Below are 13751 nucleotides of genomic sequence, written 5' to 3'. Positions count from 1 at the left end.
TTTCAAGGATTTTTCGTAATTAATCCGGATGACATCCCAAATGATGGGTCGTTGAACTGAATTGATTGGATAATTCAATGTAATAGAAATTCAGAAACTTCAGAGAAGTATGAGTATTTTCAGCATTTATCACTTGTACCGCAACCATTGCCCGAATCTCTTTGTCTTCCTTGATTTCTTTGGTCATAATAGTAGTACTGATGTGATTCTTTTGTGCTTTTTGTTAGTCAAGACCACATTATGATTAATCCAATTAACCAAAGAAATTTACTATCCAAGTGAGATAATTTTTACGATTAATTGTATAATATATACTATTTAATGAACTGTATTAAGAGTTTTCACACTTGTCACTCCCTGATTTCTGTGATTTAGGCACATGTTGATGAAACAGCTTCGTATCATCATACCATTAAATGTAAGCTTGGGAATTTGCGTATTCTTTTTAAGTCTTCACTTTTTCTTTTCTAAATTTGAAACAAACTTATTAGCAAAAATATACAATTTTGCTTTCTTTTGTTTTATCTTTCTTTTTTATATTGTAGTTATGTATATCAATTCCTAAGTCTTCCTTCTGTATTGTTTTTCAGCCTATTTATCCATCCAGAGAGAAAGAGAAAAGAAGCAAGAGGGAGAGGAAGAAAGCTATCATTCTTAGATAGGCTTCGTTGAAAAATCAGCTAGAAATGGTTATACCCGTATGTATTTTTTTTTGCTTTGCATATTTAGGCCATTAATTTACGTTTCATATATAATTAGTTATTGAGTTATACAATAATATTCTGATAGCCGAAATAATTGTATTGCACACTACATTACCGCTTAATGACTGGGATAATTCGCAATGGGAGTGTTGAGATATCATGGTGGGAATGATTTATAAGAGAGGAAGACGATAGAAAGAAATCACATAATTAATATAGGAATAATTATTAAGATTTGTGTTTTATGCAGTATTTTTGCATGATTAATTTTGCTATAATTTCATTAGCGATGATGAATTTTGAGCATCAGCCGTGACAGTCTTTTATTCCTAACTATTAATGACAATTTTTCATAATTGTTATAGATTAATAGGATGATTGTAACAGACCAGTTTCAATACCATTTCAATAAGCAAATTATTAATTGTCATAATTACATCTACTAATTTGTGGTCCATCAGTTATTGTGATCATGTTATTTGCAGTTGATTCTTAAATGATTGACTGTACTGTGTTTCATTGTCCATACCACATTGTGATTTTACTTCACACAGCTGGTAGAAGTTTTGTGAGGTATATCATCATACTTCTACATCTCAAATTATTTTTTCATTATCATTATTCGAAGTGTCTTCCATTACATCTTTGTTTTATCATTTTGTTTTTGATATTTTTGTAAGTAGAAATTATTTAAGTAGTTATATATATATATATATATATATATATTGCTTCCTACGGTTGGTGACTTGAATTTTCCGTCAAGAAAAATGAGTAGTGTTGAAATAAAATATTGATTTTCATAATTTGTTTCACAATTAATTCAAACAATTTTATTGAAGAAGCATTGCATAGTTTTGAAAATTCAGTATTCTATTGCAAATATACGAAAATTATGTAAATTTTGAGAAGGAAGAATTCCTTTTAATTCATACTGGAATTGGAAAACAGATGATATGCTAAGTCGTCGTTCACTTAAAATAACAACTCACCGAAAATCGTAATTAACTTTATTTAAAAAATGTTTATTTAATAGATGACGATATGAGTACTAAAGCTTTATTATATTCTCTACATATTATTAGTCATCGAAAGCTAAATTTCATCTGAGCAGTAATTTGACCTGAGCATGAATTTAGCAGTTTGAAAATATTATAAAGCTATTTCATCGGTTTTTTAGTAGTGGCTTTTTTTCCTTTTTAAATAAACTCATATATGGTAAGGGTTAATGTAACGAAATTTTTACCGGATATTAAATAATAATAATGCAAGATTCAAAGAAAAATTTGCCTATTCTTATAGCTGAACAAGAAGTCGTTAGACGAAAGATAACTTTGATCTATGATATTCATTTATTTATTAACATCTTCATGATACATAAATTAGCCTACTTTTAAGCATTCAAAATTTTACGTTTAAACCTTTATTAAGCTTTTTTCTAAATCCATGGATAATATGAAAAATATTTTAAAATTTGTGGGATCTTTACAAACCGTGAATTTCATACAAATATTGTTCATGTTAATTATTTTTCCTGAATTTTACTAAAAAATTCAGGATATAGAAGGATCCGTTATGTGCTTGTACTGTGAGATTATAATATTCATTGAATTATACTATAGAAGAGAATGTGGAATATTCTTCCCAGACTAATTGCATTCCTTTTTTCTGATAATAATATAATTTTATGATTGATGAAGATAACCCTGATTATTTAAAATTGTTAAATTCCTTTTTCCTGTTCTCGCTAAATTCCTAATTACGCAATAATATGGCATGTAATACGCAAAGAAAGAAAGAAAAACTTTAGACAAAAAAAAAAAATAGAAAAGATGAATAAACAGAATTAAATCGTCAACTGAAAATTGTCATTTAAAATACCCCGGGAGTTCGCTAAAATAAAAATTGAAAATAATCAGAAATCATAAACTGACATAGAATTCAAAATGTGTTTATCATTTAAGCGGAACTTAGTATTCATTTCTAAGGGTTTTCCCTTTTTTTTTTTAAAGAAATTAAATTTATTTCCATGGTTTTGATAAATCTGGCTGCATTAGAACATTATAATAAAGTTATATTTGGCTCAAATTTCCTATCTATGGCATATGACTCGTATCAGTAATTTACCAAAACGCATATCTCCAGTGGTCACAATGGTCATAGTGGTCATAATGCCAATAGTCCATTGAAGATATTTCATTTTCCACCAAATTTCAGGCATTAGCATTACAATTTTTCAGCGTAAGCATACAAAATGTTCTAATATCATGAGCTTTTTTTTTCTTGCTATTAAGCATTATTTTTGTTTAATGACGTCTAGTAGATAATAATAATAATTAATGACAATGGAATTGGGATTATAATAATAACTAATGATAGTAACGGTAGTGGTAACTAATAATGACAGTAATAAATGATGACAATTAGTAGTAGTAACAAATTATTAATAATAATGATAATTAATGATCTATGAAGGATGCAATATTGAGCCAAAGGCTGAAATGATTGGACCATAAAAAAGACCAAATATTACTTCCTAGACTCATTTTATGTTATCACTACCTTTGTGTTGTGTTCATTACTTATATTGTATATTCATTCGAACTTCAGAAAGTCGACTTTTCGGCACTTCTGCCTTTTGTACATACATACTCATAGATACCTCAGGTGTCAGTCCAAAATGCTACTTTCCATCATGTACAAAAAAGACATTTATTAGTTCCATCATTTGATAGCAATGAATGGTTTTGAAGTTCTCATCGTTTACTTTAATTTACTTTAATGTTTACCTTAACATGTTCAAGTATGACAATGTTTTGGTGCTGAAATGTCGTACTTATAACGAACAAACTATTGTAAAAATTAGTCCTAATTCCTTCTGAATTATCTATTCCATAATTGGAGCTATAATAGCAAACAGTTATGCGTGCGCGGAGACAGTTTAAGACCAAATAACTTCAGTTACAATCAGCTGCTACAAAGCAGATCAACATAATTGAGGATTTATAGCAATGATAAATACAATACTTCTACGTAAAAAAAAAATTTTCGAAAATTACGAATCGTAAAATCGATTCAATTTTTTCCTGACCAAGTAAACTTTTTTTAAAAAGAATTCATTATAATCAAACCGATCAAATTAGTCAATGCGGACAGCTCGTTTGTCAAGTTCCATTTAAATTTCAGTGATAGAGTAATAGGATTAGTCTTCATGATGTATGTGAAAATGTTTTAAAAGAGCTGAATATATATGATTATATTTTGATTAAAAAGAAAAAAAAGAAGAGTTAAAACTATGAATGAACTAATCGCACAGTTAAGTTTATGAAATTTATCAAAAGTTTTCATATTTCGGTAATAATTCCAAATTGTAAATGAGTTAAAATTCAATTCTCAGAAATAATTTCCAAAGAAAACATTTTATGCGTCAAACTTACTGTAATCGCATTGCTATCTTCAAATATCCTTGAATAGCTGATTTAATTTTTTTTTTTTACTGTTCATTGTTTAATTGTAACCATTTATATAAGTGATATTTTATGATGTCACGTGATTGTTTACTGTAAATGAAATGAATAATAGGTAATGTGATACATATGAAAATGACATATGAATTTGTAAAAATCATTGTTACAAGATAGATTCCATCGCCAAAAATTCCAATCATTATTGATGGCATAAAATGAAAAATAACAGCGCCAATTTCTAATACAGCACAATTTAATGCAGCCTGAATTAACATGGATCGTTCACAACGATTAACTTTTACCGTATTATTTTCATCATTGGTATTCGTTTTCGTAATTCCTAAACAATATTTATTAATGTATAAGCATAAGATTAATTAAGATTAGAGAGAAAATTTTAGGAATTTAATAAATTTTGTAATAACTTTTCAGAGTTTTAACTTTGCAACGATTCTATCATTCAGATGTATTATAAAAAAAAGAAAGAAACAATATAATAATTTACAAACTTTGATTTTGATTGTCACTTATTGTTGAATGCCGTTTACGACGTATATTACAAAATATTGCGACATATGTTATAAACATTGCATTAGGTATGAATAAAATCCAACAATAACGCACCCTAAAGAATCAACAAATAATCATTTTTAACTTAATTGAAAATTACTGCAACAATAAAGAATTGGAAAAGCGATAGCCATTGTAGCATAGAAAATTTTTAATTAATATTAAATTCTTAAAATATGTTTAAAATTTCGCTAATGCTCTGAAGTGGCATGAATGTAGAAGTTTACGTATAAAAATGTAACAGTGAACCTTAAATTCAAAATTTTGCTAAGGATTATAAAGGATTATAAAAATAGCATTAAGGAATAACCTCCACCAAATATCGCCTATTTCACCTGACTTCGTACAATTTCCTTCCCAAGTTAAATTCCAGACAAGAAATCTTCTGGTGCAACAATAAAAATCGATAAATGTGATTGCTGGAAACGGATATTAAAGACTGGGAAAACAGATGAAAAACAAGTAATTTAAGTAAGAATTTACTTACTTAAGAATTTACTTTAAATAAGAATTTTTTTTAGTTCAATGAAACCTCATTTCTAAAATTTGGCATCAATTGCTTTAGCATAACATAGTACAAGTAAAGTAGTGATCAACGATGACAAAGTGTCATTTTGAAATCTCTACCTGGGTGAATGTTAGTGATAGGAAGCTTGCTCACAAATTACTTAAAGAATAGAAATTATTATTTGAGAGATTATTTTGATCAATACCTAAGAGATGTCAATGAATCATACCTAAACCTGATGACCATATGAAAGCGATTAGAAAATACAATTTTGTTGACTTGAAAAAAGAGTAATATTTTGGTAAAATTAGCAGCACAGAGCGATTCAATGCTAATAGAAATGAAAAATGAAGTACGGAAAAGAGTGAAAAAGTATTGAAAGTTGCGAATATTCGGTTAATCCATGTCGTTTCGTTTGCTAAAAGAAAAAGGAATTAGTTATTGAAGAGAAGAATTCCTTTTGTTTGTTTTGATGGAAAATACTATGATTTAATAAACTTTGAAAAAGCTCCACATAATGAAACGGACATTTAAATAAATTATCCATAAAATATATTTTTCAATTTTTTTTTTTGAATCAAAATTGTGCATTATTAATTGTGACAAATGTAATGAAAGTTGAGCTTTTGCATTGAAAGACATTTGATATAATTTAAATAATACAAAGAACCGAATTAATTATAAAAGTTTTTATTACATAAAACTATCATCTAATAATGTGTATATTTCAGAAATTTTACTCTAAAATTTTAAGCCGTTAATTTTCATACAAATGTTAAAATTAAAATCTATCTTCCAAGCTTATCAATTGAAAGATATTTGATATAAATAATTTTTTCATAGCTTTTTCTCAATAAATAGCCTAACTTATATGAATTCTTTTTAATTTACATTATTTCAGAGAATACAACAAGCATTTGTAAGAGAAAAGTCGCGGAAAAACAAAATGAACGAGCAAAATCATTTAGGCAATTTTTTTTTTTTATCCCTAAAGTATTCTATATGAAAAATTAGAAATGGAACATATTTACAACATTTTATTTAACAATAATTCCTTCATTATTGCAATATCATTTTTTAAAAGAATTACTTAAAAGTAATATTTAGCTAAATGAATAAAATGATTCCATAATAAGTAATATTTGAAGAATGTAAATAAAACAACTCACCATATGAATTGTTTTTAGTTTGCAATAATTCAGGTAATACAACAGCCATTTGTGGAAGAAAAGCTGTGAAATGAGAAATAATCAGTTGTAATGCGATAAGAACAAATTCACGATTGTATTGATTGTTTTTTCCTCGATACAGTAATACAGTTACCATTAGTGTATTACTAATAATACCGCAAAGTACGAAAATGGTAAAAAGTATTATTGCTACATATTTTGTAGTCTTGTAATTCTCATCTCTTATATCAATCATATCTGTCATATTCCCATCTTGACAGGTTAAAGGTAATATCAGAATCAATATAATGATTGAGTAAGAATAAATCATTAATCTTGTTAATCGATAATCTTCGTTTTTATCACAGAATTTCAATACAATAGAATTTCATTTGGCTGAAATATAAACTTTCAAGAATTGCTAATTCAAATTTCGAAATAATAATTGCGACCGATAATGAAAATGTATTGATATTCAAAAAAAGAAAAAAAAACAAAAAAAGCAAAAATAGTTTGATCATGAAATGATTGTTGGTAATGTTATAGTTGAAAAATGGAAACATAGAAGTAGAAGGAATTTTCAAGAAGGCAATAATGAATATATGTAAATTTATATCAAATTTAAATAAATTCAACAAATCTCTTCTAACTGCTTTTAGATAAAGAGGAAAATTTAAAAAAAAAAAAATCATACGGTATTGAAATATCACAATAGACAAAATTAGAATTAGACTACCAGATTTGATCCAGGAAGTAACAAAATTATCAATATCACAAGGGATTGTTTCCATTTTTGATCAATTGGGACTTATCGTATCACTTACTTTATCAACCGAAATTACATTCCAAAATCTTTGGCGCAAATATATTGGATGAAAAAGAAGTTAATAAATGGAAATGAACTGTTAACGATTGGCATAATTATTGATAAAAATTCCAAAAGTGTATCAAATCTATGACATATTTTTATCGTAGCCATATATTTCAAAATCGTAATTGATGAGAAACCGCAGAAGTTTGTTGATATTCTCAAAGACTGGATTATTTTCTATCAATGAAACAATAATCATAAGAAATGAACTTTGTACAGTTCCGATTGAAATGCGAGCAATTAATTTTGTAACAAATTAGCTAAAAATGTAAAATGTTGAAAGATTTCTCTGGAGCGATTTAATATTTCCTCCTGAATTCTACTGTAACCAGTCGAAGAACAAAAATCAACAACCTCTTTATGGTGAACCGGATCTAGCTGATTGTCTAAACTAAAAATTCATTCCGTAACTAGCAATATCAGTTTAAGATAAAAACAAAAGTAACGGGGAAATTGGCAAAAAAAAAAAACCAGAAAAAAATGGTTTATTGAAATTTGAATACTTTTGGGTACCAATTCATTTAGTATCTAAAATGAATAACCCTGAATAACTAATTACTATTCGAGTATTCAAATTTATTAAAAATATTTGATACAATTAAGCATCAATCTTATTTCAAAAAATTCATCGATTATCAATGAAAATTGCATAATTACAAAACATTATTTTATCAAAGAAGCTCAAGAAAAAAAAAGCTAACAACCGATAATTATAAATTGCTAAAATGCGATGGACGTGTTATAGAAGTTCTAATCTATCCAATTCATTTTTTATGGATAAAATCATTAATTGTCACTAAAAAAAAATCATTCCATAATGAGATAAATCAAACATTAACTGAATTAAGATGAAATTTTTGAATAGAAAAAAGGAGAAATATAATGAAAAATGAAGAGATTATATGTTGTTTAAATGATAAACCATTCGATGTAAAAGAACATTTACAACAATGTTCATCAATATTTACGGATATTCGATTCGATTATTTTGTCGCCTAAAGACTGGATTACATACTTTTATTTGAGGAGTATATCTTGAAATAGTACAGGATTCAAGTACGGAGGCTTTATCTGTTACCATATCAAGATTTAATGCTGGTCGTGGAATACCGGAAACAATCATGAGTGATGATGGACCTAACTTTATGACAATAAATGACATCTATAATGCACTGGAATGAATCTCAAAGGAGATTCATCAGCATTTTATTACTTAAGCAAGAATAAAATCAAATGAAAGTATATCACTCCTCATATGCCATAGCAAGGAGGAACGTATGAACGATTAATTATTGATAAAATCAATGTTTAAACGAGGTGTGGAAAAAAGCTTTTTAAGCAAAAACGGAACTGATTATATCCATCATCAAAATTGAAGTCATCCTGAATTCTTGACCATTAAAACAAATGACGGAAGATTTGACATAAGTCCTTTCATCCTTTTAATTTCATAATTTCCTTAGCTGAACTTAGCGATCCATTTAAAGGAAGGAAATCTGCTGATGAAAATTATGGCATAAATGAAAGTTAGAAATTAAGGAAAATTAAAAAACAATTTCGGATAAATTAAAATTTAAAAAATAAATTAAAATTTAGACGAATTTTGGATACAATGGCAACAAAATTGTCTCCTTAGTGGGATGTGCAACATTAACAGGGACAAGATTTACTGAAACCACCTGAAAAAAAATCTGAGATAAATAAAATAATAATTGTAATGATGGAAGAGTGATCAAAAAGAATCTAGAAATTATGGATCATTCAGGAATTGAAATCAAATAAAAAAGGGGTAATTCAAAAAGTAACAGTACGAATTCGCAACAATTACAAGGTTAATTAAATTTACTGATTCACCTCGGAAATTAAAAATTGAAATGAAGAAGAATGAAATATTGGCCAAGTTAAATGTGACAGTAAAAAGAATGTAAATAAAAGAAAGGAAATTAATTAGACCTCATTCGTCAGATAATAAGTAAGGAGGAAAACTAAAGAAAAGGTCATTCAATGATTCTTCAGTATTGAAAATGAATAAGATATGATTCATTATTCAAAGCTTCTTATGATTGATATTTTCTGAATTATTTATAAAACAGAAAATAACACAAAATATCAACTACTCAATTGAATTCTTATGATTTTCTCTTTCTCATATAGAAAATTATACTAGGAAAAAAAGAAAAAAAAATGGAACAAATTAAATAAATGTCAAATTTTCATTTTAATTTATTGAAAATGATCATCATGAAATAAATTATATAATTCATTAATGAAATACTACAAATCAAATTGATTCAAGTTCAATTGTTTTGCTATTTCTCGGAGATGTTGCAAATAAGAAGTTCTATGATAATGAAGAATTTAAAGAATCATAAATAAATATGTAATGATGTACTAATTTGCATATCCCAAATTGAAACATGTTACTTTTCACTAAGATTTGAAATCATCCAAAGTTTTTTCTACATGAATAAGATGCTATCACTGGATAGAATTTGCATAATGTACCATGAGAACCCAGCAGTAATTACGTTAATAAAGCGCTAAGAAAAAAGGCTTTATTAGCATAAGCTAAAGAGAGATGCTAATTCTTGTAATCATGAAACCAATCCTTGAAGAATGTGCATATAGGCATTATCGATTAGCAGAAGGACAAATTGGTTTCTTCAGGATTGATAAGATTTTTAGAATTAGCTTTATGCGTTAATTTGTATTTTTGTAATTCTTAATGATTATACGCTAATATCGTTTCCTTTATCTAATTAGTTTAATTACTCATATTTGAGATAGTAATAAAGGAAATCCTTCAACTCTGTATTACGTTAAACAAAATATTTCCAAGGATACAAAGAAATTTTCTGCTTTTTAAATATTGCCGATCAAAGTTCAATAGGTCAATAAAATCATTTGAATAATGATTCTTGGAAGTATTTCTCTTGAAAAACTTTAACATCCATGATAATTCCGAGTTAGAATTATTTGGATCATATGCAGATACATATAGCATTGAATGGAAAAATATTTGGATGAATAGTTATCGGGAATAAATGATGATGAATTGCATAATGATATTTCGTCCGTTCTTTTACATTTCTTTAATCTCCTTTAATTGGAAAAGTAATGAAGAAATTAAATATTAAAACTACTCTCATTACAATGGAAAATTTACAATTACCTGTTATGTGTAATCTCTTGATTAAAGGTAACATTAATATTAAACTTTTTTATTTGAAATATATGCGAAAAAGTTTCGCATAACTTATGTTAATTAAAATGATACTATAAGTTTATTTAATTGCATTAATATTTTTACGATCAGTTTTCAAATTATGCAAATAATTGGGGAAAATGCATGATAAAATGTTAAATGAAGACATAAATGTAATATCAAAAGTTTTTCAGATGAGCAGAAATATAAATGTGATTTTGTTAAGTATGCTAAAAGGTGCATAGAACAGAATTGAATATATAAGATGGATGCTATTCATTTATTTTGGTTTAATGAGATGATATCTAAGAAATGTTCATTTTAGGCCAAATAAAAAGATATCCAAGGTTTAGGTTTTTTTTCTTTTTTTTTTTTTTGGCAGATAAAAGTATGTAAAAATTAAAAGTTACGCGGTATATTCGATGATGTCATTAGAATTTATTGGACATTTTTAAAATTTTAGTGTCATATTGAACTTTCTGATTTCCTTCATTTTTATCACTTAAGCTTATTAATTGATAATGAATGTATTAGCTCGTAGATGAACAATTATACATTTAAACAATTTGTAGTTACAAAAGTAATAATATAATAACGTGTCATAAGGAAAAACAAAAATACTCAGCCATTAATTTGTAAAGGAAGAAGATTATGCAAAGTTAAATTAATGAGAAATATCTGTTGAAAGTATTCATGATATAATCTGTTAATTAATTAACTTAAGTTCATTACATATATATATATCGTTTAAAACAATGAGTAGCCAACAACATTTCTAATAAGATATCGATATTTTTGTTCTTTTCGAATATTTAATTCGGTTGCTGTAATAGAATGAAGTTGTGATAAGAGTAAGGGAAATTTTTCGTCTTATTTATTACATTCAAACACCTGCATCATTTGCTGTAAACGTCATTTCATTTAAAAAGTTTTACATTCGTTTTTTTAATATCATCATTTAAAAAGGATGAATGACCTTTAGATTTAATTTAAATAGTCAATGCTAAATGAATTCAATGAATTCAAATGAACTGGATAAAACTATTTTTGAAATTTCTATACAATTTCATAAGATATTAAAAAAATTTTTAAAAATAACTTAGAGATATTTGTCCGTTGGAATTATTTGTAGTTTTTAAATGTCTTTATGATATTAAAGAAATTGGATGATATTATCGAATCAGTACAAATATAATAACAATGATAATAATTATAATTTTTAACAATGTTCATATTAGCATTATTGGCATAATAGTAATTGCAGCCATAGTTATTAGCAAATTAGACATTTCCTTAAATTCATTCTTACCAAACATTCAATTATTAATCTAATCATTTCTAAACTTACTACTGTAACCCTCTTCCATATCACACAATCTTTAGTTGTAGATACGGTGAAAAAACATCTGTCCATTTGCTTTTTACAACAAATTTTTCTTTTTTTTTCGATAGTATAAGCTAATTAATTTTGCTATTTTCTCCAATAGATTAGTGTCACCAAATGGAGAAGAAATAAATTGTAACAAAGGCTAAAACTGATCATTATTTCAGGAAATCAAAGAGAAATTACCATGGTCAGCATTTAAACATTTGTTTAAATGACCTAATTAATATTTTGTAAAATTCGCTCCTTTTTTGTTTCGAGATGTTGATGTCCTTTGACAAGATTTAGGTACTTGAAGAAAAAAAATGAAATAATGAATAAAAAGAGTCATTGTAAGTTTAATAACAAGTATACAGAGTGATTGAAAAGCATTAATAATCATCTGAAGCCTTTAATGGATCGTGACAAAGGATCAATCAAACTTTTCATACATGAAAATAAGGTCATCAACATTTGTTACAATGAATTGTCACATTGTCCTGAGAAAGAAAATGAATGATGATATTCATCGATTCCATGACTTTTGAATTTTTGCTCAAAATAGCAAGAAAAAATTGCTTTCTTTTGCCCTTTTATCATTATTTTCATAATTCTGATCGTAATATTGAAATTTTCGTATTGAACACATTTTGGTTATTAGTCATTTATTATTTGAATAAATAAATTCAAAAATACAACATCACCATAAATTGTGTCATTTGTAAACAAAACAACATTTAGTCGCATAGGATCATTGGGTTAAGTAATGCAATAGTATTGATTTATTTTTCGTATAAATATAAAGTACAATTCTAATTGTCAAATGAATTAATTACCATGAATCAATCAAGGAAGTTGAATGAAAAAACAAAAGAAAGGAAGGCGAATAATCAAGATTGGAATATAACCGACTGAAAAGTAATTAAAATACAATGCCTAAGGATAAAAATCGGAAATAAATCAATGTGTTTGTAATTAACAATTAACTAATGTCACAAAAATGAAAAGCTGAAAATTGCCATAATAATGCCATAAAATACAAAACAAAGCTTATTCATTACCGTATGGATCAAATATACCTTTAACCAGTGACATTTAACCCCAATAATTTGACAGTTTCAATTTATGCAAATTTTCAAATTCTCTGTGTCATCGAAACTTCCAAGCCTTTACTGTTTTTAAAGTATCTATTTTGTGATATTTTAATTTCATAAAGTTGAAGTATTGCTTATAAATATGTGTACCGAAGCTGTTCTATTTCTCGGTGTTGTTTATATGCTGTTTGGGATGTTGCAGTAATGATACGTTGTAAGCTTATGTAAATTTAACGTGGAATAGGATATGTGAGCGTGAAACACAAAACATGCGCAGTATATACGTGTTATGTGAACTTATTCATGTTTGTGCTGTATCATTTACGTCCGTGTACGTGATACGTTAATTTACTTATGTTTGTGCAGTATTATTCGATGGATGTCACGTGAAATTATTCATCTCTATGCTGTATTATTTACGTTTATTTACGTGATGCATGAACTTATTTATGTTTGTGCAATATTATTTACGTTTACATACGTGCTACGTAAACTTATTTGTGCTCATGCAGTATTGGTTATGTTAAAATATGTATTACGTGAATTTATTTATGTTCATAAATATATATATGTGTATGTGTTTCTGCTAGTATAGATAATGAAAGATTATTGAGTTTGGTTGCTAAACTTAAAATGTTGCCCTTGTCAAGGTATACTGTTATAAGTGACCAGTTTATTTAATGATGTGATCTAGTTAATGAGAGCGTAATTGACTTTTTTCTACTCTTAATATCTTCAATTAGTTTTCTTTTTTTAATTTCAAGTTTGGATTTTTTTCTCGAATTTATTGTAGGAGCTATAAT

General features: G+C 26.8%; 1 protein-coding gene across 1 annotated transcript; it reads right to left on the bottom strand.

Moving 5' to 3' along the window:
- Nucleotides 1–4194: 4194 nt before the first annotated feature.
- Nucleotides 4195–6680, bottom strand: LOAG_00675 (hypothetical protein; the record flags this gene model as incomplete). The annotated part of the gene is made up of 5 exons (XM_003136215.1): nucleotides 4195–4508; nucleotides 4678–4793; nucleotides 5049–5157; nucleotides 5476–5664; nucleotides 6416–6680. 5 exons carry the CDS (start codon nucleotides 6678–6680, stop codon nucleotides 4195–4197), a joined length of 993 nt encoding a protein of 330 aa, XP_003136263.1.
- Nucleotides 6681–13751: the final 7071 nt, after the last annotated feature.

Source organism: Loa loa, assembly GCF_000183805.2.
Source record: "Loa loa unplaced genomic scaffold supercont3.39, whole genome shotgun sequence".
Lineage (NCBI taxonomy): Eukaryota > Metazoa > Nematoda > Chromadorea > Rhabditida > Onchocercidae > Loa > Loa loa.
Note: the sequence above shows the minus strand (reverse complement) of the source record. Positions and strands in the feature narration are given on the sequence as shown.